Genomic DNA, 25337 nt, shown 5'->3' with positions numbered 1-25337 from the left:
AGGTAAAAAGGCGTGCCCAAGCTGGTTAAGCCCCAACTGGCTCGTTGAATCGAAGCTAGGGAGCAACAACTTGATGTCAGCTAAAGTTTGTTGGTATTCTTTCTCCATGGAAAAGGATGCGCCTCCATTCAGTTTCGTGTTCGTGGGCAATTTTTGGACATCACCTCTCTCTTGAAGGGCGCATCAACTACTTCGTTGATCCTGTTTCAGCACTAGTGGTTGTTGCCATTTGTGCCATTGTTGTTCAGCCGCTGAATCCCAAACCATACCTCGAGAGTGACAAAGAGGGTGATGGGTAGCATGGCCCGAGTCACTGAGTTGGTAAGGCTAAAACTCTCTCGGGTGTCCTTGTATACTTGATCAAATGTGCCCACAAGTAATACACCTACCGTGACGTCAAAAAATATCCGAGCGTGGCCAAGTGGCTATTCCAGCATGGTTAATGGGTTAATCCCATGATTTGGACTTATGTGAATGGGAAATTGTAAACATGTTTGCTATGTTCCACGAATACATGCAGTGAACTGGGTAAATTTGTTTAGAAAAATTTGCTGTGGCCTAAATTTGTCAGTTTTTTTTACTGTAGCCTAAATTTGTCGAGTTAATACAGACTGTTATCACTGTTCATTGTATTCGTCCCGTTTGTCGTCGCAGATGCATTGTGCTTCACATTTTCAGAAGAGGGTTGGGCCCCGCTCCCCAGAGACAAGTGCACGCTGCATCCTATATTTTCACTCGTGACTCGTCGTCCACTCCTGCCACTATCCCGCAGAATCGATCCCCCCTTCCGTCCCTCCCCTGCCTTCCCCTTATCTACCGAATCTTCCACGCCCCCGGTTCCGATCCCGTCCACTCCGCTCGCGTCTCCCACCCGGTTGGCTCCACTGCAGTATGCTATAGCCCGTGGAGTTCGGTCCGTTGTCGGTTCCAGCGGGATCTGCCGGGGTGGCGGCGGCGGCTTGATCGGAGGTAATAATCCGCCGTCTCTCCTATCACCGATCGGTCTTGGTCCCCGACTCTGGTAGATCGATCCGAGATTGTGATGTGGGCGACGCGATCGCGCTGACCAGTTAGTTCGCCTTGCTGTAGACGTACCTAGGTCGTGGGATTGGTCGCGCGCGTGAAGAATCTGCGAGCGTAGGACGCTTTATTGCTTGTCATGGTTTGTTTATTTTATTGTTGGAGATGAGGAGACCGTCTTTCCTTCCGTGGTCGTGTTTTTTAGGTCGAGGTCGTTGATGAAAACCGTATTTTCTTGACAGGCAGGACACATTAGGTGCTTATTTTGTATAGTTCTGTCCTTCCCTGAAGAGGCATAGTTGGTTTTGCATTAGTTTGACTCCAATCAATGGAAAATCAAATAATCTAAGCACCTAAAATGAGGTGCTTGCCGTAGAAGAGATGGCTCTTTTATAAATGCTTGGCAACGTGGATATATTCTTTCTCTTAGCACCTGTGTAAAAGCACCTTGCGTTGTTGATGCGCTGCCAGTATTGGTTTGGATTCTCTAAGAATAGCATGTGGAGTTGTGGATGGAAGGGTAGGATTGCCGTGTTAATTATATAACTCACCCACTCCAGGTACTAGATTGTTCTCGTGTTCACTCGCTGGATTTTTCGGTATGCAATTGTTTCATCTGCTTGCAATCAGGTGCAGCTCATCTCCAATTATTATGGGCCAACAACTAATTCCGAACACGACAAACCGTTCTAAATCTTTTTTATTCCTTGGTTACATTTAGTTGTTAATCACTAGTACATTTGTTTTGTTCTGAGGTATTCTTTTGGTGGTTATTGAGGAAACCAATGCTTCTTGAAACAGCATACTTGACTTTGCACACTAAAGTTTGCCCAAGGGCAATGATTGAGTGAATGTTGCTAATAGAGCGGTCTGTCATCTACATATGAAACTTCTAATTTGGAACAATCTGTACGAGCAGCCAAAGTAGCTCATAACCATGTTAGTAGCAGGGCGGAGCTGGTATATACTCATTGGTGTCAACCAATGATTTATTTCTAGTTCTCTTTAAAAATAGAAAATGGACTTGACAATATGCAATGACACCGATCAAAATTCTGAAGAGTGATCCCAATGGTGTATTTTCTTGGATTCACCCCTGGTCAGTAGTGACCATGTCAAGTGTGGCTGTAATTTCAGAAAAAGGTCTGCGATTTTACAAACCTTTTGTGGATGTTGCAGCACTACTAGATTGATTCAAGAGTTTTTTCCTTACTTTGCCATTCAAATCACGTGGTGATATGGTTTCTGCAGAAGTCGAGGATGTCAACACCTGCAAGGAAGAGGCTGATGAGGGATTTCAAACGGCTGATGCAGGATCCTCCTGCGGGCATAAGTGGAGCCCCTCAGGACAACAATATAATGCTGTGGAATGCTGTAATATTTGGGTAGGTTGTCAAACTTATGGTAGTATATTTTTTTTACCTATTTTCTTTAGAGAAACTATACTTAATTTCCAGTGTTGTATGTTTTTCAGTCCTGATGATACTCCCTGGGATGGAGGTATGTTGATTTGAGGCCTTAATTTTATTCCGGGTTGTGGTTTGCAGTAATCACAAATTCACTGCTCTACTTTGTTTTGATTTTATGATATTATTGTTTTTACATAGTTTCTATTCTTGATGTCTGAGACTCCCAGTTATGTTAATTAAGAGATCATTTATTTCCTGTCCCAATATGAACTTTGCTATGCAAATTTATAATACCCCAGCTAAACGAACCTACACTCCATTTTATTCTTGATGTTGTTTTATTAGCCTCTTAAAACAACTACTATTTTGGTACTACATCTGGTGTTTCTTATCTAATTCTAGGCATGCATATTTTAGACCACCTGCTTCACCTACATGTTGTTTTGTCTTCGTGTTTTTTTTAAACGTCCCTGCATTGATTAAAACAAAGTGATTACAACCCCATGGGCACGTGCCACCCAACCACGCAGGGAGGAGGCACGTGTATACACACGTGTCAGTACAGAAGGGGGACCACCGCCTAAGCAAATCACACCACAAAGCCTGCTCACCGGCATCTGCCTCTGCCTGGACAACACGGGCAATCGCCGGAGATTGGGGAGAAGGCCGGTGTCAACCTGATCCATTGTTGCCTCCCAAGATGCCCAAACCTGAGCAGGAGGGAGAAGTTTCTTCTGACGCCATTGATTCTTTGGAACCTCATGCATCAAAGACAGAAGGGTAGCCCAAAGATGGTCCAAGAGCTGACGGAGATTTCGTCAGGCAGTGACCGATCCCATGATCCACTATGTGGTCCTCTGATGGAGGTTGAACTGGGATCTGGCCACCTATTGACGAGCTTTCCGCGTAAGACCGTTCTCCCAGCGACGCATGAGGTGAAGAGTGATACCCATGCGGCCTGCCCGGACCACCAAACAACTGAAACTGTAGTTCCAAGCTGCCGGCCAGAATAGAACATATGCATTGCTGGCTACCTAAATAAGGGGCGCTTGCAGTTGCAGGGAGGAACCATAAACCACAGAAAAAGAAGAAAAACACCAGATCTAGGGAAGCTGCATATATATTTTCTCCAAAACCGAAACCCACCATGGATCTTGGCTTCCAGAGCTCTATGGACTCCGTCACCATGGCGAAGGCGCCTCAGAGAGCGGGTGGAGGAGATGGGAAGCAGATGATCTGGGGGAGCTTATTAAGGGGGCTATCCTTCGGGGAAGACCGAGAGGAGCTGCTCTCTCCGGCAACCTTGCCGGCTAGAGCATCGCCATCACTCAGCCTGAGGGTACCAACAGAGCTCCAGTCCAGAGGATGGCAGATAGCCGATGGCATGACGCTGTGGGCCCTTAATGCAACACCAAACCTAAAAGAAAGTGGATTTACAGGGGGAAAGGGGAGCCAGAGCTCCTCCCCCCTCCCTTCCTGCGGGCAGCGGAGAAGGGGAGAGGAGGCAGCACGGGGGCTGTGGAGGCAGAGACAACAGAGAGAGGAGAGAGAAGAAGATGTGGAAAATGAGAGCCCCCGCTTTGTCGTCATGTTGATGATCAGCCTAGGAGAATATAGTTCAAACATTACACATTACCAGATATCTGTAGCTACTTGCTATGTCCAAATTAAATTCGAAACTGTGCATACATTTTATATCTAGTTTAGTGAAACATGTCATCGACTCATTTCAGATTTGTCTTCAGGTCAAAGTTTGGGGACTAAACATTAATAAGATCACAACTTGAGAATATGTTAGATCCATATAAGTGACCTTCTATTCTAACGGATGGATTAATTAAATCACGTTACACTTGTCTGTTAGTTATGATCTGCTATTCATACCCTCTTTCTGGCCCTTCTTGGTCTTACATGTAATATTCTTCACGCATTTTTAGCATTCTGTTTCTAAATGAACCACTATTGATTTCTTGTTACCACTTACCATTCTTCTTTACTCATGTATATTATTTACTCATGCAATTGCCTTATGTCTTTAAATGATTCTGTATTTGTTTCACATTAATAGTAAACCAAATTGTGCATGCTAATGTCAGGTACGTTCAAGCTGACCCTTCAGTTTACTGAAGATTATCCTAACAAGCCACCTACAGTGCGATTTGTTTCTCGGATGTTTCATCCCAACAGTAAGCATTTTGTACTCTTGTTTAATACTTACTGTGTGTTCTTTTGGTTATTTCTAAGTCTAGGTCCTTCTAGTTAGTAGATGGAGCACTCCAAAATTAATATATGCTGCCGGAGGAACATATTAAATGAGAACAACCGATTTAATAGGTTAACAGTATACCAATATGCATTTGGTTGGATCTTAGTGACTCTCAGAAAAATCAATAGCCACAAGCTCTTTCTATATCCCCCTTGAATAATCCCACTCACAGCTATGCGCCTATGCTATACCATATTCACCTTGATCTACACCATCCACATCCAGAGTTGATGTAGTGGCTGAGATTTGAGTTCTCGTCATCCTATTTTGAGGTTTATTCCTACCTCGATACACCATCTAAATGCTGTAATGTCCAGTTGTGGTGCTATAAGCTGCAGTGCAGTGATTGCCGAATATCTAACATGTACTCTAGAGATTGAACAACAGCCCTGCAGTCTTCACAACATATCTTGAGGGTACAGTACATACAGTGACCATTATTTTGCCACTTTATGTAATTATATTTTTGTTACAAGATCCTTATAACGGCATTATGTTTCCGCACTCTCTTTCATTTTATGCTCCTGACATATGTTTTACTGTGACCAGTTTATGCTGATGGAAGCATATGCTTAGATATCCTACAAAACCAGTGGAGCCCGATATATGATGTAGCTGCTATACTTACATCCATTCAGGTAAATGGTGCCTTATTGTTACTTTAGTCAATCTTTTTCGGTATTGGTATTGTGGGATGTCATGTTTGTTACAACATTGTGTAACATGATTCTTGCCACAGAATGCTTACAGTTTAGTGTTATCTCTTTGATATTGATGTGAATTGTTCCTTGTAGGAACTTACTATATTTCCTCGTTGCATGCTGTGTTGCTGCTATGCACTTAATGATGTTTGTCTTTTTCTTTGTTACAACATGATATGTGTGAAATAATGGTCATATACTTTGGGGTGAATGTGTTGCATTTTAAGCCTTGATTTTGGGATCAAGTATAATCTATCTCAGGTGTCTGAGTAGATTAGAAACTTCTATATTAGGTACATTTTTTGTAGAAACCCACAACCTGTTGAGGTAGCTAGTTATCAACAATAAGGGGACATGGTGAGAGGACGGATGCAACCAAACTTGATCTGGCCGTCTCCTTTTAGGCTTCTTGTACTAGCCATGACAATTAAATATAACTCTTGGATATACCAATCCTGGCATTTGCATCTCTTGCTTCGTTGGGAGTCACAAGTACATGCTGCAGATTTTAAACAACGAATGAACAAGTCAGTAGTCATTTTTTATCAATTCAGCAATCCTATTTATTTGCTATATTGACACAGATCTGACCTGGCATTGGATATTTGCAGTCACTGCTTTGCGATCCAAACCCAAATTCACCTGCCAACTCAGAAGCTGCACGCCTATTCAGCGAGAACAAGCGGGAGTACAACCGTAAAGTACGTGAAATTGTGGAGCAGAGCTGGACCGCGGATTAAAATCACTGCATCAAGCATTGTCCCATCAGCATCTCGCGTGGTGAATCTGCTTGTAATGTAATTAAAATGTTACCATATGCTTGCTGTCGTGTTGGGTCAGATTGGGTACAATATGAACTTGGTATATTGACTTAACACTGGTGCGAGCGTATTGACTAACACTTTTTTTTTGCCGAGAAAGGCAGGAGATATTAGAACTTTTGAAGGGACTAACACTGCTTCCATGAACGTTTATTTGTAGCTGTTTCTAGGAATTGCTTTGTTAATCATCGACAATAGCAGATGGATTAGAAAGGCAGTGTGGCAGTTCACTGCTGCATCCTGTGATCTTCCAAAGATGCCGGCAAAGAACTTCAAACGGTAGTTAAGATTTAATTTCGCGAAAGTACACATGCAACTGGATTGAAGATTGGTCTCCGTTCAACTAGCCTGATAGATCTGCAGTGGGCAATGCGGTGAGGGTGTGTTTGGTTCTTGCCCATCCTTACCCTACCATTTTTTGCCAACAATTGCCTAGCCAAAATATTGGCTAAGGATTTGTTGGCCCAATGTTTGCCAAAAATTGGCAAGATTTGTGAAGAGAGGTGTGAGATAAGTTGGCAATAACCTTTGACAACAAAAAATTTGGCTCCCAACCTAACAAATACTAAATTAGTATAGTTTGCCAAAATTTTGGTTGTGCAAATTTGGACATAAACAAATACACCCTTACTCTGGTCCAGACACTTACTTGGCCCATGTAACATAACCTAGCACATGAATGCAAGCAGCGGGATTGGCCCACATGAAGCACCACGCCCATGTCGGACCACATCGGAGCGTACACGTGGCGGGGATTCCACGGATATTTGCCTTTGACATCCCTATATTGCATGGTATATTTATATGGGGGTTCTATATTTATTTAGAAGTTTTTTAGGTATGATGAATGGCGGCGGATTTCCCTTGCCACAGGAACCAGGTTTCCACCCTGGCGATCTTCCATTCACGCCACCGCCAAATAGGTATGTTGAGCGGTTTCCAGATCCATCTATACTACAAAATATTTCCACCATCTAAGTTTTGCATGCTAATGATTCTTGCATATATACATCCATTTATCATATGATTTTTGCATGTCACAGACTATATCCCCAATCGAGTGGCTATAGTTAGCACTATTCTTGCTCGGGGTGCGGGACATCTTCGAGCAAACGACAAGTGAGGTCGTGAATGATGAAGGTGGTGAGTTATGGACGTGTAATATTGCCTTTGGCATCCCTATCAGGTATCAGCCAGAGCAGAGCCATGGCATCGTGCAGAGGGGACAACAATCGCCGAACTGGAGAGGCGCCGAATTCAATACCGTGCTGCACTGTTTACAGTGAGGAGTGAGAAGAAGATAGACTACCCCATTCCTCAAACCAAACACACCCTAAAAAACCACACAGCCCATGATATTGAGGTAAACAAACAACAGTTTATACTTTTTAGAATAGAACAGTACTATTAGAACCAATCTACTGATAAATATCCTTCCATGTAAGTTTACAAACACTTGCATGACCATCATCTCCAAACAACAACATGCAAGTTGCATTTTTTTTCTCTGTCCTTATGGTGATATAGTTTGCGCCTAGAACCATAGCTAGTAAGTTCTTCTAAAGACAAAACAAGATTTGCTTGGAGGTCAGTCAAAAACTACGTCATATTTACTAAGCCATAGGACTCAGAATATTGTCGTCACAGCTGTAAACCTTTGTAACAACCTAGCGTGAGATCACATCTCTATGGCTTAACCTGAGACATGTAAGAGGATGTATATTAAAGCTAGTGTAGAAAGTCCTCCAGAGAAACCTAAAAAAGTGTCAATAGAAAACAGCCGGCATGGTTTCATGGTTACTACAAAAGCAATTTAATTTTTGTAGTAGTGGTAGTTGTATATTTAGACCCAATGGTAGTTGTAGTTACACCTAATGATTCTGATGATTATGCAAAAGCGAATCTGTGGCATATGCGTCTTGGGCATATGAGTGAACATGGGATGGCAGAGTTGGTCAGGAGAGAGCTGATCGATGGCTGCAACTTGAGTAAGCTTGAGTTTTGTGAGCACTGCGTTTATGGTAAGCATAAAAGGGTTAAGTTCATTTCTTCCGTTCATACCACCAAAGGCATATTAGATTATGTGCATGCTGATGTTTGGGTACCTTCCCATAAGATTTTTATTGGTGGCGCTAATTACATGCTTACCATTATTGATGATTACTCAAGAAAAGTTTCGCATTATTTTCTGAAACACAAGTCTGATGTTTTTGATGCTTTTAAGAAGTGGAAAGCTATGGTAGAAAAGCAAACTGAAAGGAAGGTAAAAAATTTGCATATTGATAATGGTGGTGAATTTGTTTCTGATGAGTTTGAGGAGTTTTGCAGCAATGATGGTGTGGTTAGGCACTACACGATTGCCCGTACTCCACAGCAAAATGGTGTGGCTGAACGCATGAATAGAACCATCATGTCGAGGGCCCGTTGCATGCTGTCCAATGCAGGTTTGGGCAGGCGTTTTTGGGCTGAGGCAGCTTCCACCGCATGCTACCTCATAAACAAGTCACCTTCTATTCTACTTGACAAGAAAACTCCCATTGAGGTATGGTCTGGTAAACCTGTTAATTAGTCACAGTTGAGAGTTTTCGGTTTCACCGCTTATGCTCACGTTGATAATGGAAAGCTAGAAAACTTAGAGCTGTTAAGTGCATATTTCTTGGCTATGGTTTTGGAGTTAAAACTTATAGGTTGTGGAATCCTGAAGCTAAAAAGATTTTGCTGAGCAGGATTGTTGTCTTTAATGAAAAAGTTATGTATCATGATACTTTGTCCACCAATGCCTCTCAAATTGAAGTGGAGAGACTTAGAGTGCAGGTGGAGCACGCTGATAAAATTGTTGACAACGATGATGCTCAGGTTGATCATGGTAATGATAATGGGAACAATGATGACAATAATGATGATATTGTTCCACCATCACCACCTATTTTGCAGCAAGCCAACGGTCTATTGCAGTTGACCATTCGAAGAGAAATAAAGGTCCTCGTTCACGTTTAATTGAAAAGTGTGATCTTGTTTATTATGAGTTGAGTTGTGCAGAACAGGTGGAGCATGATAGTGAACCTGCCACATATAATGAAGTAGTTGTTTCCGGCAACCGTGTGAAGTGGTTGTCTGCCATGCAAGAGGAGATGCAATCTCTTGAGAAGAATGGCACATGTGATGTTGTGCCCTTGCCTAAACAAAAGAAGGTCGTTCGCTACAAGTGAATCTTAAAGAGAAAAGAGGTTTGTCTCCTAATAAGCCTATGGGGTTTAAGACAAGGTTAGTGGCAAAAGGATTTAGTCAAATATCAGGTATTGATTACAATGATATGTGTTCTCATCAGTGCCATTGTACTTTCTTTGGCATTGTTGCTATGCATAATCTTGAGCTTGAGCAGTTAGATGTGAAGACTGCATTTTGCATGGAGAGCTTGAGGTGGAAATATGCATGGACCAACCTAAAGGGTTCATAGTTCCTGGTCAAGAGGAGTTTGTTTGCAAGTTGAAGAAGTTCCTTTATGGTTTAAAACAATCTCCTAGATAGTGGTATAAAAGGTTCGATTCATTTTGATCTCACGTGGCTTTAGTAGATCTCAGTATAACTGTTGTGTCTACAATAAATTTGTTGATGAATTACCTATATAGTTGCTGTTATATGTTGATGATATGTTAATTGCTGCCAAGAGCATAAAAGTAATCACTACTTTGAAGGCACGACCAAGTAGTGAATTTGAGATAAAAGATCTTGGTGCTGCTAAGAAAATCCTAGGTATGGAAATTAAGAGGGGCAGAAAATCTAAGTTGCTATTTCTTAACCAGCAAAGTTACATTGAGAAAGTACTTCATCGTTTTAATATGCATGATGCAAAGTGTGTTAGTACTCCTATTGCTTCTCATTTCAAGTTGTCAGCGTTGCAATGCCCTATTTCTGATGAAGATATTGAGTACATGTCACGAGTTTCCTATTCTAGTGCTGTTGGTTACTTGATGTATGCCATGGTTTATTCACGTCCTGATTTATCATATGCTATGAGTTTGGTCAGTCGTTACGACATGGCTAATCCCGGTAAAAAATATTTAAAGTTGTTCAGTGGATTTTCAGGTACCTTCGTGACACATCCAATCCTTACTTGAATTTTGGCAAGACTAATGAGGGACTCGCGGGCTATGTGGATTCAGATTTTGCTGCTGACTTGGATAAGAGGAGATCTCTCACAGATTATGTGTTCACGGTAGGTGGATGTGCTGTGAGTTGGAAGGCAACACTGCAATCAGTTGTTGCTCAATTTACAACCGAAACAGAATATATGGCTATTGCTGAAACTTGCAAAGAGTCTGTTTGGTTAAAGAGTTTATATGTTGAGCTTTGTCAAGATGTTTCTTGCATTAACCTGTTTTGTGACAGTCAAAGTGCTATTTACCTTAGTAACGATCAGATGCTCCATGAGAGAACCAAGCACATTGATGTCAAGTACCATTTTGTTCGCGACGTTGTTGCACAAGATAAATTGAAGATATGTAAGATCAGCATTCATGATAATTTTGCTGATATAATGACAAAGACTGTTTCTATTGCTAAGTTTGAGCTATACTCAAGTTTAGTTGGTATAACTGTTTAGCTCCTAGTGGTTGTTGGCGCCGAAAGTGTTTTTTTTGTTGTTTCAGGAGTTGTTGTTCATGCTACAAGGAGGAATTTGCTATAAGGAGAAATTTGTCTCAAAGTGGAGTTTGTTCGTTCGTGATCCAAATTCCCAGGCACTGGAACTTCCGGCCGAACCTCTGGCCGAACCTCCGGTTGCTCTCTGTTACTTTTCGGAAAAATACGGAACTTGCTGCGGAACTTCTGGATATTCAAGAATTACCGGAACTTTCGTCCTCCAACTGGAACTTCCGGTGTTCCCGTTATGGATCTGTTTTGTTATAATGCTTCTGCTATATATAACCCTTGTAAGCCGCCGTTTTGGGTAGAGTTCGCTCAAGTTGCATCTGAAAGAATCTCCCTAGCGTTGTAAACACTTCTCATATAGTGAAATTTCGCTGGTTGACGCACGTGGTTTTTTCCTCTCGTTTTTTGAGAGGATTTTTCACGTTAAATCTATGTGTACTTGTGCTGTGATTTTTTTTCGTTGTTGCTTGTTGCGTTCATAACAGAGGCATGCCATTTCTTTTGTCTACTCCTATCACGGTAGTGTTTCTATGTAAAAGCTTACTGGGAATGTAAAGTTTCTACGTGACGGATGTCCAATGCGGCCGGTCGAGAACTCGAGATGCGGTTAAGAGCAGACTCGTTTACTACTTGCCTACCCCTACAAAAGAATCATGATATTTCCCAGGACATTTCAGAAAAGTAATGAAAGAACTGCTAACATTTCCTTCATATTTACAAACTGATTTGCACATGCATACATAGAGCATAGCACATCAAAAGGCTTCCTTTCCCGAGTAATAAAGCATTTCAGGATGCATACGGAATTTAGTATTTTTACGCATTTACTTTGTTTCCGTTTTAGAGGGGCTATTAAAGCACACAAACTTGCTACCACAATTGTAACATATTATAGTCAACTGTAGTCAATTGTAACATATTAAAGCACACAAACTTGCTACCACAATTGTAACATATTATAGTCAACTGTAGTCGAAACATGCTACCACAATTGTAACATATTTTCTCACAACATGAACTGTACTGTAGGACTAATTTCAACACATTACATATATATTTGCCCCTGCCAATGATATACGGAGCAGAGATATTCTTTTTAAAACGTAAGGTCGTCGATTATGTTTTTCACATGGATAAGCATATATTACAGCTGTACACGTGACAGAATGTGGTGAGGATTTGGACTGCTGACGTCCAGCAGGATCACCAGAACAGACATGAAGAATGTGGTGCTTAAATAATAGCTACATGATTGACGACTTCCACATCACCACAATGGATGCATTCTTATGCCATTGAGGGCGAAAGGGACTAGTGCAAAAATGCCCTGCAAGAGAATCCTTTGTTATTACCAACAAAAAATTAAATGATTCAAATGCACCACAATGTTGAAATTTATATAAAAAAAGCAAGTATAAAATCTATGCGTCAAAGGTGGTAAATACTGTAGAACCATCTAAGCAAACTTCTATGCTACAATATATCACAAGTTCTTTTTTCGAACACAAAATCTTTGCGCGTCAAGTATCAGAAGAAGAGAATAAGTACCAGGTTTAGGCCACAGCGACCTTAACAACAGCCCGGGATTGCAGATGGGCAAGCCTACTATCGGACCAACACAACTCCCTATCCTACTCCTCAGCCGCAACGCAGAGTGGGCAGGATCCATGATTAGCCATTCAAATTCAACGGACTGTATCCTATCCGCCGTCCAAAGCCGTCGTTAAGAAACAAGTTCAGTGAAAGATCAAATTCTTGCAAAGTTGCTATGTACATGGCCAGTAACCAAGCTGATGCACACAAGAATAAAGAACCGGCATGTCCTCAAAAGAAGAACCCAATCAGCCGATCCAGACATTCAAGCACGCCATCACAATGCCGAAAGTTCAATTCCAGAGGAGTAACAGAAGATGGAAAGGAATCATCAAAATCTGGAATCCACACCTTAATTTCCTTTAGCAGCTGCAGGAACGAGAACACAGAATGCCACCAAGCACGGAGCCTAAAATCACCAACATCGGTCCGATCCGTGTGGCCAGGTGCAATAAGCACCAGTAGTATGTTGCCCCGGAAAAAGAAAAGAGTCAAAGACACAATAGAACAAATATTGGAGCTAACCCTGCAGCCGCCCAAGACCACCTGGCCATCACCGTGTTTGAGCTCGGCATATAGAACTGTATGTCAACCATTAATTCTGGATGTACTGAGCTCGGTCCAACATTTGAGTGGGGCCATACAGCACGGAGGAGCCAGCAAATGAGTGTAGTCGGCTAGTAGGAAGAACCAGAAGGCAACAGTGGGAGAGTACAGAAGAAGACGAAAAGGGTACATTTTGTGGTATCATTAGAGTATTATTCGGTTTAGTTCCATTTGCTCAGTGGTTGACACATCTTGAGCCATGTCAGCTAACATGCCTTCAAAACCACCTTACGAGATTATATGCACTGGTTTTTTTATAGGTCGGGAGACGGGGGAAAAGTAAAGAGCAAGGTACTTCAGGTCTGGAGGTTTAACAGAACTAGCTAAATGTCCGTGCTCCGCTACAAAATTAAGAATTGTATTATGCATGAGTTGTTTAAATATGTGTCGCACATATTTTTTAAACATTTCTGATAAATAAGAATTATGTCAAAATATTATTTTTGAAAAAAAATTTATCTTGAAAGTCATGAAAACCAATCAAGCATAGTCAAAAGATCGTGATACATATAGAATGATTGGCAATTAGATGATTCTATAACCATGAAGGGATAGTCTTGTTGTGGTGAACTCACGACCACCAACTCAAATCTTTATAAGTGTGAAGATATGGCCCAAACCGAGCGATAAATGAAGAGCATCATAATCGGGTACAACTAAAGATTAAATCTGTGACAGAAAAGTCAACCTTAGTACAACTGACCAATTTTATTTTTTTGACAGGGAACTAACCAGATTTCGTGAGTGGCGTCTTTTTCCCCCCCATTCAATCTGAAGATCACGTTCCACTATCAGATGATAATGGAATAACAGAAAAGACCCCCACCCCCCCATGAGTGACATCTTTGATTGTAGAGTAAATATCACAAAACCCCATCCTTGTGACCCCAACATCACTTTACCGACAACTTTTGGAAAGAAGTTCACATAACCAGCACTCTAGGGGCTAGTTGTATCCGAAAGCCCAAATCTCATGCTTTGATGCTCTTAACAGCATTTCTGACTACCTGGGTCCACCAGTCGGTCAGTGCTGACTGGGCACGAAAGTGTCAAAATTCAGATGATAAGCAATTAAGCATGAAATCTGAACTTAATAAGCCCAAACCTTCGTCAAAACAAACTGAAATTTTAACTGTAGGAGGAGAATATTTATGAATTTCTAGATATTTTAAGATTTTCTAGAAACTTTGGATTCTGAGGCCAAAATTTGAAATTTGAATGTTTGACGCTATGCTTGCCCAGTCAGCACTGACTTGTGGACCCAGACAATTAGAGATGTGGTTAAGAGTGGCCAAGCCAGAGATTTGGGCTAACCAGCCCCTAGGGTGGTTTAGTTTTTAGATTTGGGCTAACCGAATCCGTTCTCCCTCTGTTTTTCTTTGCTGTTGCGAGTTGCGACCTGCAAGCGGCGCTGTTTTCAGGGGTTTTTTTTTGTGTCGATTAGGCAAGCTGGCTACCTACTGCGGCTGATTTTGCTACTTGTTAAGTCGGTGCTGTGGTCTGTGCTGTTTTATTGCTATATGCTGCTGCTAAGGTGTTGTTTCTTGTACTTTGCTTCCTTTTTTTTATCATGTCTTAAAATAATTCTTTCATATATGGCATTTTACAATTATTTATATATATCTGCCATATCCCTGTATGACTGTTTTTGGAAAATGCCACATCCCGTATCCCCGCATACGTACCACCGTGTCCATATCCCCATATCGGTGCAACGTAGTCATCAAGTGTTAAGTTAACAAGTCAATATACTAGTGCATAAGTAGGATGATGCGTTCATTGTTGCTAAATGCTACCACCATTTCAAAACAGTAAATAGCAGAAAGCACTCGATCGTTTCCTTTTGTTTTGTTGCACCTCTCATTTATCATAACTGTCTATTGAGAGAGCATCTAGGCAAACAAGAAGTTATAACAGTGCCTAACAAAAAGGGCATCAGCGCTAGTGTATATTCTTTGAAGTTTGAACTGAAAAAGAAGCACTCTCAGATACAGAAACAAAGAGCACACAACTGTTCAAAATCTATTTTAGAAAGCATTTGTACAAGCCAACATCAAGAAACAAAGAACAGTAAGTTTATAAAAAATGGGGCACTTACAGCAATTGTGCAGGCAATCAATCCAGGCTTCTCCCGGTGGTCCAAAGCAACAAAGAATAAAATAAAAGCACCAATATACCAGGGAATTGCAGCTATGAAGAACCCCAGTAAGAACCTTCAAAACAAAACCAAACTAAAGTTTTCAACATGGATGGATTGTGCTTTTATTTCGAATGCAGGTGAGAGCAATGAACTTACACCGGTTCCTTAATAAGAAATATTACACCGATGATAAAGATGGCTCTTTACTAGATACCACAGCACCACACACTCCACGAGTAAGTATGCTAGTTAGGACAATCCTGCCGTATCGTTTATGTTCTAGTCCAATTCCAGTACCATTAACTGCCAATTATTCAATTCCACCTAAGGTTCCCCAACCAGGCGAATAACAATAATAGTATCTCACAAATTGTCACTAGAAAGGATGATGAAAACTGGTCCTGAAGTATATGCTCCAAATGCTTCTTACCAAACTTATAAACATACCAAGTAAACAGCCACATGCTCATGATGTTATCCAGTTCGGCTGTCCTAGCGAACCTAGGTCTTCCTAACCTCGCCGGATTGATTCAACTCACCTCCACACGGATCACATTGGAGAGGAACACCAAAAAGAGGCAAAAGATCACTTACAAAGTCCAGCCGATGCCGACGCCGCAGAACGGCAGCCGCGGTTCCCGGACTGGGAGGCCCTCCACGAAGATCTGCTGCTGCTGCTGGACATTGCACGGGAAAGCAACAACGCCCTGAGCACCGCACCCTGCACGCACGCACAGCACAGCACAAACGGAGCCAGCTTCAGCCTCCACAAAATCAGAAGAGCCGGAGGCCCGGAGCTGAGGGCGGTGCGAGAAAAGGAGCGCTGACCGGTTACGGATGCTCTGTAGGCAGCGGCTGCTGCGACGGGCGGCGGCGGAGGAGGAGGGGAGAACGTGCCGTAGTGGTGCTGGTACTGGTAGGGGGGAGCGCTGGGGCGGGCGGAGGGGGAGGTGGAGGGGAGCTTGGAGGTGGGATCTCTGGCCTCTTGCATCGCACTGGACGGAGGAAGGACGTGAAATTGCAAGGTGTTGTGGTAGTGCCCGGCGGACTTTCGACTTTGAGAAGGGGGAAAGGGTGGCCGGTTTTGGGGAAGAATCTGGATGGTGGAAGCGCGTCTAGCTTTCTGATGATTGTGATTGTTGCTGCAGCTGCCAAGACGACTTCGACGAGTAAACTTCAGTAACCAACCGCTAATGAAAGACCCCCTGTCTAATAATTCCCTCAAGAAAAGGAAAAACGCCTCTGGGCGAAGTTTTACTCGGTCCGCACACTCCAGTCAAATACCAGTGACCGATGAATTCATCTTTAGATTGCGTTTGGATTCAGTATTCAATCTTAGAATTCGGAATTGGAATCGAGTAAATTCTAGGATCTCATTTTGCTTTTGGGGTAAAATTTTAAATTCTAGATCTCATTTTACATTTCGTTCCGGGACCCCAAATTCTCCTGAAGACCATCTTGCTTTAGAGATGGAATTGTTCCAACACTTTGTGCACATGGATGACCACATTAAACTATCCACAACGCTTCAGTTTGAGAGACACAAGTGTCGCATCCATGCAACGATGTTAGTCACCAATGGTTTGACACTTGCGGGATCTCCACGACAAAGTCGAGATGATAGGCAACCCTCTTCATGGCGTCTAGATCCCACCACGTTTCGACAGCCGTCTCAATTGAGCTTGATATAAAAATCTAGCTTCGACCTCCTCCGAGCGGAAGTATGGGTCAAACAGAAGGAAATAAGGTTTGTTGATGCAATCCGCTCGTCGCTCGTCGAGACAAACAACAACACAGGCTTGTGGTCGTCAAGAAATGGGAAGTTGCTAGCCTCAACGCATGTGTGGCACTGGCACATCGAGACGCAACATTGATGCTCAATGCATGACATGGAGCAACACCTCACATGCAGCGAATGATGGGAGTGCACAACGAGACTACATGTCTATACTCCGGTCACAGATCAGGCTTGTCATTATGGTGGATTGCTAGAAAAGAATTCTAGCACATCATTATTAATGGAAGAGGAGCACGATGAAGGCTACGGAACGAATGAGCAAGCCGGCAACCGTAGTAAAGCGGAACAAACTAGTTATGGATTCAAGAGGTGGGAGAGAAGGGAATTTCGGAGCATGGAAAATTTTCAAACAAATGCCCATGTGTAAAGTTGAGGGACTGTTCTCGCGCCAACAAGACTTCGCGCCAAAAAAGTCATGCATGTGCCTAGGTGTCCACGTAAATGTGGTTTCTTGCCTAATCTCTTAATTTGACTGCACTGCACATAAATGGCAAGATACACACGCATTTGCTACATTTTGCGGTTACACACATTAATCCGCTCGCCTTAATATAGTTAATATATGGCTTATCTTTTTACCTCCAATGATAATAAGTACAATAAGAATATTATCAATTAAACATTACAGATCACAAATAATTTCACATTGAAAACTTCTCTATTTGATATTGACTGACATGAAAAAAATACCAAATACTCTCACTTGTTCAAACTATTTTGCAACATATGTAGTATGAGATAATAGCTTCACATAACAAAAAAATTCATTTATCGTGACGATTTACATATGAAATTTGCGTATTTGCACTTAGATAGAAATTTTATTATACATTTTCCATTAGGAAAAAAAAGCTAATTACACATTCGTCATTGACTAATGGACAGTTGACATGAAAAGTCTAAACTAACATTCAAACTAGATCTAGAAAAAGAAAAAGAAACTAGTGGCATACATGTAAAATTTATCGTTCGAACACATGCTAATTACGCCTTTATTAAATTTAAAAAAGACAAAGAAAAGACCCATAAATCCTTCATTTCCTGTGATTATCGACCCCACCCGTCAGATGCTCCTTGTTCTGTGTCCCAACGCCTATATTTACCCTCCGCGCGCCCCCCCCAAATCAAAGCGAAAGCCACCTCCTCGCCGCAAAGCTCCCAAATCCCGCAGGCTCGTCCGCAAGCGAGAGAGCGAATCGAGGATCTTGTAGCAGCGGCGGCGGCCACCGGCCGCAGGGGCAGTGCGCGAGATGACGGACGGCCACCTCTTCAACAACATCTCACTCGGCGGCCGCGTTGGCAACGTGAGTGCTCCTCGCCGGCCCCCGTCGAGTTCATCTGCGGTGGTTCGAATCGATTCAATTGGTTGTTTCGTTAGGGTTTTCCGCTCGATGTCTTGATTACATGCGGGCGATTTCGCGGATGGGTTTGGTCCCCGGAATTTGTGTCGGGGTCTTCCGTCCCGTGTATGTCGCTTGATTTCTCTAGGGTTTACGTGCTAGGGTTTCTTATGGACGGCGCAATCAGCTGCCCCAAAGGGTAAATTCGTAATCCGCCACTAGTTGCTGGAGACTCGTATTTTGGCCAGGCAAAACGAATTATTTTACTACAACACCAATTAGATTGGAGGAGCTCTCCTAGGGGAAATGGATAGAATGACAAGGTTCCACTTAGCTCACCTGAGTTCCAGTCTCCCCACCTTCTATCTTAGGATGATTCTGGAGGTTTCTTTCCCTCAGTCTCATCTTTTAGTAAGCTTGGAATGGAATGATTTGGAAACTCTAGAAACAGGCCCTAATACTGGGATTCATGCAATTGCTCTTGTTATCCAAAATTCCAAATGTGTTGTGCAATTTCTGCCATTATCCAGGTGCCTTCCATTTTGTGTGCATTTTGGCATTAATTTGCGCCTATCGTGCCATGCAACGGTAAAAAAAAAGGCGTGCAAAGTGCTAGGCGACAAAAAAACGCCTAGCCTTGACTCTAGGCGGTTAATTAGGCACACCGTGAGGTTCTCCGGCGAGGCATTGATGACTCTGGCAAAAAATTGGCCTGCTCCCTCACGAAATTGAGGAAGTGAAAATTCAGCCTCCTCCAGCGAGAAAACAGGGCTGAGAAGGAGAGGAGAGAGGCTTCAGTTGGAACCGTAGTAGGGAGGAGAGGTGGCGGTTGAGGTCACTGCAGCACTTCATCACTGACAAGATGTTGTCATCGTGACCTCATATGTGGCTGGCGGCTGCTCATATGTGGCTGGCGGCTGGGATTGAGGGGGATAGGTAACCCTAGGTCTCTAATAGAACATCAGCTGGTGGGCCAAATGGGCCATATTGCGCACTAAACAAGGCCTTATTTCTCCTAATCTTTTCTTTTTCTCTTATCTTTTTTTCCCTCGTCTCTCTCTCTCTCTCTCTCTCTCTCTCTCCCTTCTGCCACAGTAGCGACCACCTAGGCGCAATCAAACGTCGTTAGGCACCCAAGGCTCTAGGCATTGGCAAACCACTCGGTTTATGTCTAGCGCTTATTTTTAACGTTGGTGAGATGGCTGCATAGTATTGCAAAATTGCAGCCCCTGGCCTCCATAATCACAAGAGTTTAAGAATCTAATCTGTTTATTATCAATTTGGACACTTGTTTAAAGGATTAATCCTCTCCTAGTGCTAGCATTATTCTTGTTTATAATACCTAAGATGTGATTAACACACTCGTTCTATCAATTTTGACGATTTAGAAATGTGTAATTTGTGTTCACTCATGATCGTTCATTTTTCAGAACTAGTATTTGTTGCAAAAAAGGAGCACATAAGCCATGTGTAGAGCAAACCTCTATTTTCAGGATTGTTATTTATCTGGTTTTAGTGTCATCAGAAAATGCTGAAATTATTGTTGTCCGATGGATTTGTGCTCTTGCAGAACCCTGGTCAGTTTAAGCTTCATTCGGGAGGCCTTGCATGGAAGAAGCAGGGTGGAGGAAAGACCATTGAGGTTGATAAAGCTGATATAATTTCCATGACATGGATGAAAATCCCCAGATCATATCAGCTTAGCGTCGGGACCAAAGAGGGGATCCGGTACATGTTCAAAGGCTTCCGTGAACAGGTAATAGTTCCTCCACCATTTCCTCCTAGGGAAATTATGTTAGTATCTAAATTATGTTAGTATCTACATCTAACTTGATAGATGCTAGAAAGTAAGAGAACAAGGCAGTCACTTTTGCAATTTGGTTTGTACACTCATAGTAACACCTAATTTCTTTGTCAAATCTCAGTCTTTGTTGGATAATTGACTCTTGTGTTTATCCTCTTTGTAACCTGAGAAATATTTGTTCAAATTCTTTTTAGGATGTTAGCAATCTTGCTAACTTTATACAAAAGAGCACGGGAGTCGCACCAGAGGAGAAGCAGCTTTCTGTTAGCGGCCATAATTGGGGCGGAGTTGAAATTACTGGTTAGTGAGTTATGTGTAGTATTTCTGTCAGTGGTACTCCATTGGCTTTTGTTAACTATGTTCGGTTTTCTTCCCATTTCAGGCAATATGCTTAGCTTTAACGTTGGTTCAAAGGAAGCATTTGAAGTTTCTCTAGCAGATGTATCACAAACTCAAATGCAAGGAAAAACAGACGTTGTTCTTGAGTTCCATGTTGATGATACTACCGGGGCTAACGAGGTTCGTGGTTTGCCTGGCTATGTTTCCTTGGATCGAAATTCACCTTTTTATTTGTAAAGTGTTACTTGTTTGGTTGTCTTGTGGTTAATTTACTGTTTGCTGGGTTTAAAATGGTAGAACTCTGTCTATATGTATCTCAGCATTTGCGTGTATAATTAGAATTACATTAGTTATCTGTTTACTCTCTTAAACTTTATAGTGTCTGTTATTAGTTCCTCACCAGTATAACTAAAGATTGTGCTGCCACCTGCCATAGATTGCTATCAATCTCATTTTTACGTATTTTAGGTCTAACTTACTCTGGTGGTTAGGCCATATTGCAAATACTAGATGAACTTTCCAAGTCTCTGGACTGTTCTGAAATAGCAAATGCACTACTGAGTGCCACTCAAGGGGATTCTGATTTTTCCGTTCTACAGTGTCTTGTACTATTTTTATTAGTAACGCAGCTAACTGTAAACCCCCTTTTATTCATTCTTCCTACTGCAGAAAGATTCACTGATGGATATAAGTTTTCATATACCAACTACAAATACTCAATTTCCTGGAGATGAGGATCGTCCTTCAGCTCATGTGAGTTCGCTCGATAAGCATTATAAGACAAAAATGCATGCATATTTAGTGCAAATTATGAAATATTTTCTCCTGTAGATCTTCTGGCAGAAGATCTTGGCTATAGCTGATGTTGGCTCATCAGAAGAGGCTGTTGTTACATTTGAAGGAATTGCCATTCTTACTCCAAGGTGGGAAAATCTTGTAATTATAGTCATTTGCCTTTGTCTAAACAAGGATATGCTATTCAGTGTTTATTTATTTTTATGAAATAGCTAACTGCTCCTTCTCAATTCAGAGGTCGATATAGTGTTGAGCTTCACATGTCATTCTTACGACTCCAAGGACAAGCTAATGATTTTAAAATTCAGTACAGCAGTATTCTTCGCCTGTTTGTTTTGCCGAAGGTTCTATTCCTTTCGTACTTTATGATCATATACTGTCAAGAATTCTTTGCCTATTTCTGGAAGCTAATATGGTTTCATGCTTATGCTTTTTGACACATCCAGTCAAACAATCCTCATACCTTTGTGGTTATTACACTTGATCCGCCAATTCGGAAAGGACAGACATTATATCCTCACATTGTTATTCAGGTGTTGTATTATAAATCATTTTACATTAACTTGATTACAGTTATGAGCTATCCTTCTATAGACATTTATTAAAAGTCAATTTCTTTATGAACAGTTTCAAACAGAGGTAGTAGCTGAAATGGACCTGAAACTAAGTGAGGAGGTTTTGGCTGAAAAGTACAAGGATAGGCTGCAAGGCTCTTACAATGTGAGATATTTGTTCACTTTCACAAGCAAACTTTGCTTGCAGTTGTTTAAGTTTAACGTCCTTTATCCCAGGCATTGATCATAGCTGCTGTTAATTTTATTTTCCTATGTTGATGCACACGCTTTAGCGCCTATTCTTTGTTGAACTTACATGCTGTAGCTTGTATTATTCTATTAGAATACACCTCCATTTTAATTACCAAATACTCCGAACTGCATGTATTGTTGATTATGTACTGCTGAAACACCGGGAACCCTCCACTGCATTTGTTACTGAACTTGTGATTCATCAGTGTCTGTATATGTATTTGCAGAGTTGCATTCAATTGTTATTTAATCATACATACCACTGATGTAACCTGTTCCGTTTTAATGACGTTTTGGAGAACTAGTTAATTGTTCCATTTTAATTGAAAAATTAGTTCTCCAAAATGTCAATTAGAACGGAACAGAGGTAGTACAATTCTTGCAAATATATTTACTGAAAAACTTCTTGTGATCAAGTACTGAAATTTAACTAAATATTGCATAGTCCCTGTTAATTTCATCTGTCTGTATTCTAGCATCCTGATCAAGTGATCGTCTCCTTATGTTTGTTTATTTCCTACTTGTACACCTGTTCTAGATTTACAGTTCCTGGATCTTGATTAATTTGTATAGAACTCCAGATAGATTGATGGACTCATAATGTATTTGATTTATTCCATAGGGTCTAGAACATGAGGTATTCTCCAAAATCCTCCGTGGCCTGTCTGGTGCTAAAGTAACAAGGCCAAGCACATTCCGCAGTTGTCAAGATGGATATGCTGTGAAATCATCACTTAAAGCTGAAGATGGATTGCTCTATCCTCTTGAAAAGGGTTTTTTCTTTCTACCAAAGCCTCCAACACTCATTCTGCATGAGGAGGTATGTTTTGTACATTGCTGGCGTGATTGATGGTTTTCATCCCTTTGTCTCTTGCTAAGCTGTTATTTACTGCAGATTGAGTATGTTGAATTTGAGCGTCATGGTGCTGGGGGTGCTAGTATGTCATCTCACTATTTCGATCTCCTTGTCAAGCTAAAAAATGACCAAGAACATCTTTTCAGAAATATCCAAAGGAATGAATACCATAACCTCTTCGACTTCGTCAGGTATATGCTCTTGTTTTATTGATTTAATCGTCAACATACCATTTAATTTTTTTGGAGCTAATAAGTACTCGTGTCTTCCGTTTTTCTTGTTTCAAGTGGTAAAAATTTGAAAATCATGAATCTTGGAGAAGATGGCCAAGGTAGAACTGGTGCCGTTGCAGCTGCTCTTGACAGCACTGATGACAGCCTTCACGATCCACATCTGGAGCGAATAAAGAATCAGGCTGGTGATGAAGAAAGTGATGAAGAGGTACTGCATTTCTGCAACCGCTCTGTGAATATTGTCCTGTATTGGAATACCTAATTCATATGCATATAAATCTTACTGTTATTCTCTCCAACTTTAGGATGAGGATTTTGTGGCAGACAAGGACGACAGCGGATCCCCCAGTGATGATTCTGATGAAGGTTCTGATGCTAGCTTAAGTGGAGGAGAAAGCGAGGTACCTAAAATTTACTCTGGCAGTATCCCTAAGAAAAATCGTCCTGAGCCAGAGTATATGTAATAAGACACTGGGGTAATAACTGATTGTTTCAGAAATCTTCAAAAAAGGAAGCTAGTAGTTCAAAGCCACCGGTGAAGAGGAAGCCAAAGAGTGGGGACACAGAAGGTTCAGAGAAAAGAAAGCCGAAGAAGAAGAAGAAAGATCCCAATGCCCCTAAAAGAGCATTAGCACCATTCATGTACTTCTCGAAGGCTGAGCGAGCGGTAAGTTACTTGCACCATCCATATATAAATTTCTGCTTTCGTGGTGACAGTTGTAGTCAGGTGCACACTCACGATTTAGCAAATCCCCGAGTTTTGCATTCTGTTCATGCTTTGCCTATTTTAGAACCATGTGCCCACTAAAATAAAATTTCCTTCTCTTTCATTATACTTTGCAATGTCAGTGTAAATATGTTAGGTTGTGCGATGTGCTACTCTTAAGAGTTAATCATTTTACGTACACTTGGCAAATTAACCAAACAATGGAGTTATGCAGACAAAGATGTTATGCATTCCCAAACTATAATTGATATTCTTCTAATGCAGAATTTGAAGAGCAGCAATCCCGTACTGGGTACAACAGACATAGCGAAGAAGCTTGGGGAGAAGTGGCAAAAGATGTCAGGTAATTATTTCTAGACCCTTATCTCTGCAACATGCCCTAAGTTACGATGGCAGTGTGACGAGTTCATACTGTCAGTTTAATTTAAGTTCACAAAAACAAAACAATGCAGGAAAAGTGAAGAAAATTCCTTGGTAATAATTTCCAATTTGTGAATTTGCAGCTGAGGAGAAGCAGCCATACGTTGAGCAGCATCTAGTGGATAAAAAACGATACCAGGAGGAGACTGCCGCATACCGCGACAACGCAGGCGCGGCTCCAGTTGACGTTGAGTCCGACGATCAATTATCTGACTGAGTAGCTACTGGCGAAGTTGCGTGCTTTGAGAGTTCATGGTATAATTAGGCATCCGTTCTGTCTTGGCTGTAGTAACCAGTGAGATGTTCCCTCCGTCTCCAAGTTTACTAAGAACTGTCGTAAGGATTTTGTAGCTAAGCTTTTCTCAGGTAATGTTGAATGCTAGTGAATGTCAGATGGTTATTTGCTCCTTGCGTGTGCAATATGCAGTCATGGCGACCTGGCAGACTATCATTGCGCGGAGAGATTCTGAAGCGTTTTGCGCCCAGAGTTGTGCACTTGCACTGCGATTGATGTCAATCTTCCATGCTGTTTTTACAAAGATATATATAGCGATTTCCGCTTTACTGAACAAAGCTTTTCGGTCGTGATCACATCCACTGCTGGATGGGGATTGTGCTTAGAATATATCCATCCATACGTTGATGCAAATTTGCACTCATGAAGCAGCTAGCCCAATCATAGGTAAAATTAGGGCATTCCTTTAAAAAGGCAAAATTGTCTTTCTGGGAGTACGTAACTAAGGATGTGTTTGGTTGGTTGGTGAGTGAAGAACGATGGGTTGACTCTAACCAAATTTTAGGGGCGGGGTCAACCACTTCATGTTTGCTTAAAATGGGTGGGGCCAACCAGTTGGTTTTCTTCAATTGAGAAAAAAAGGTTGTCTTCCTCCTCTGGCTTCGCCGTGGGGCTCAAGGCCACCGTCGCACGAGGCTTTTACCATGTCCTCCCTTCATCCTCAGTTTAATTCGGCCGAACTAGAAAAAAGTTCAAACACTTAGGGAGGTTGAACTCA

General features: G+C 41.7%; 3 protein-coding genes and 1 long non-coding RNA gene across 4 annotated transcripts; 3 read left to right on the top strand and 1 right to left on the bottom strand.

The window, feature by feature from the left end:
* The first annotated feature begins 736 nt into the window (after positions 1 to 736).
* Positions 737 to 6335, top strand: LOC100837256 (ubiquitin-conjugating enzyme E2 2). The gene is made up of 6 exons (XM_003568751.4): positions 737 to 969; positions 2272 to 2405; positions 2495 to 2520; positions 4526 to 4615; positions 5245 to 5333; positions 6008 to 6335. The coding sequence occupies exons 2-6, from the start codon at positions 2281 to 2283 to the stop codon at positions 6134 to 6136; spliced, it is 459 nt and encodes a 152-aa protein (XP_003568799.1). The 5' UTR covers positions 737 to 969; positions 2272 to 2280; the 3' UTR covers positions 6137 to 6335.
* Positions 6336 to 9237: 2902 nt separating this feature from the next.
* On the top strand, positions 9238 to 11229 carry LOC112270880. The gene is made up of 3 exons (XR_002963452.1): positions 9238 to 9481; positions 9600 to 9756; positions 10304 to 11229. It is a non-coding gene; the product is annotated as an uncharacterized LOC112270880 (long non-coding RNA).
* Positions 11230 to 11786: 557 nt separating this feature from the next.
* On the bottom strand, positions 11787 to 16363 carry LOC100836951 (60S ribosomal protein L18a-like protein). The gene is made up of 4 exons (XM_003568750.4): positions 16035 to 16363; positions 15801 to 15927; positions 15165 to 15279; positions 11787 to 12194 (listed from the first exon to the last, which is right to left on the bottom strand). The coding sequence occupies exons 1-4, from the start codon at positions 16195 to 16197 to the stop codon at positions 12135 to 12137; spliced, it is 465 nt and encodes a 154-aa protein (XP_003568798.1). The 5' UTR covers positions 16198 to 16363; the 3' UTR covers positions 11787 to 12134.
* A 1750-nt stretch (positions 16364 to 18113) lies between these two features.
* LOC100836453 (FACT complex subunit SSRP1-B) lies at positions 18114 to 24772 on the top strand. Its single transcript, XM_003568748.4, has 16 exons — positions 18114 to 18308; positions 19915 to 20100; positions 20343 to 20448; positions 20531 to 20667; positions 21157 to 21240; positions 21319 to 21410; positions 21518 to 21626; positions 21729 to 21815; positions 21910 to 22002; positions 22711 to 22908; positions 22984 to 23135; positions 23232 to 23385; positions 23483 to 23578; positions 23674 to 23844; positions 24169 to 24247; positions 24408 to 24772. Exons 1-16 carry the CDS (start codon positions 18255 to 18257, stop codon positions 24539 to 24541), a joined length of 1932 nt encoding a protein of 643 aa, XP_003568796.1. The 5' UTR covers positions 18114 to 18254; the 3' UTR covers positions 24542 to 24772.
* Positions 24773 to 25337: the final 565 nt, after the last annotated feature.

The sequence above is a fragment of the Brachypodium distachyon genome, chromosome 2, assembly GCF_000005505.3.
Source record: "Brachypodium distachyon strain Bd21 chromosome 2, Brachypodium_distachyon_v3.0, whole genome shotgun sequence".
Classification (NCBI taxonomy): domain Eukaryota; kingdom Viridiplantae; phylum Streptophyta; class Magnoliopsida; order Poales; family Poaceae; genus Brachypodium; species Brachypodium distachyon.
The sequence above is the reverse complement of the archived record's forward strand: the minus strand, read 5'-3'. Positions and strand labels throughout refer to the sequence as shown.

Coding starts and splice junctions, on each gene's coding strand:
- LOC100837256 (XM_003568751.4), top strand. CDS start 2,281: ATGTCAACACCTGCAAGGAAGAGGCTGATGAGGGATTTCAAACGGCTG. Junction 2,521..4,525: donor TGATACTCCCTGGGATGGAG/GTATGTTGATTT, acceptor TGCTAATGTCAG/GTACGTTCAAGCTGACCCTT. Junction 5,334..6,007: donor CTATACTTACATCCATTCAG/GTAAATGGTGCC, acceptor GGATATTTGCAG/TCACTGCTTTGCGATCCAAA.
- LOC100836951 (XM_003568750.4), bottom strand. CDS start 16,197: ATGCAAGAGGCCAGAGATCCCACCTCCAAGCTCCCCTCCACCTCCCCC. Junction 15,280..15,800: donor GTCGGCATCGGCTGGACTTT/GTAAGTGATCTT, acceptor TTTGTTTTGAAG/GTTCTTACTGGGGTTCTTCA. Junction 12,195..15,164: donor TGATTGCCTGCACAATTGCT/GTAAGTGCCCCA, acceptor ATTCTCTTGCAG/GGCATTTTTGCACTAGTCCC.
- LOC100836453 (XM_003568748.4), top strand. CDS start 18,255: ATGACGGACGGCCACCTCTTCAACAACATCTCACTCGGCGGCCGCGTT. Junction 18,309..19,914: donor TCGGCGGCCGCGTTGGCAAC/GTGAGTGCTCCT, acceptor GTGCTCTTGCAG/AACCCTGGTCAGTTTAAGCT. Junction 23,386..23,482: donor ATGAAGAAAGTGATGAAGAG/GTACTGCATTTC, acceptor CTCCAACTTTAG/GATGAGGATTTTGTGGCAGA.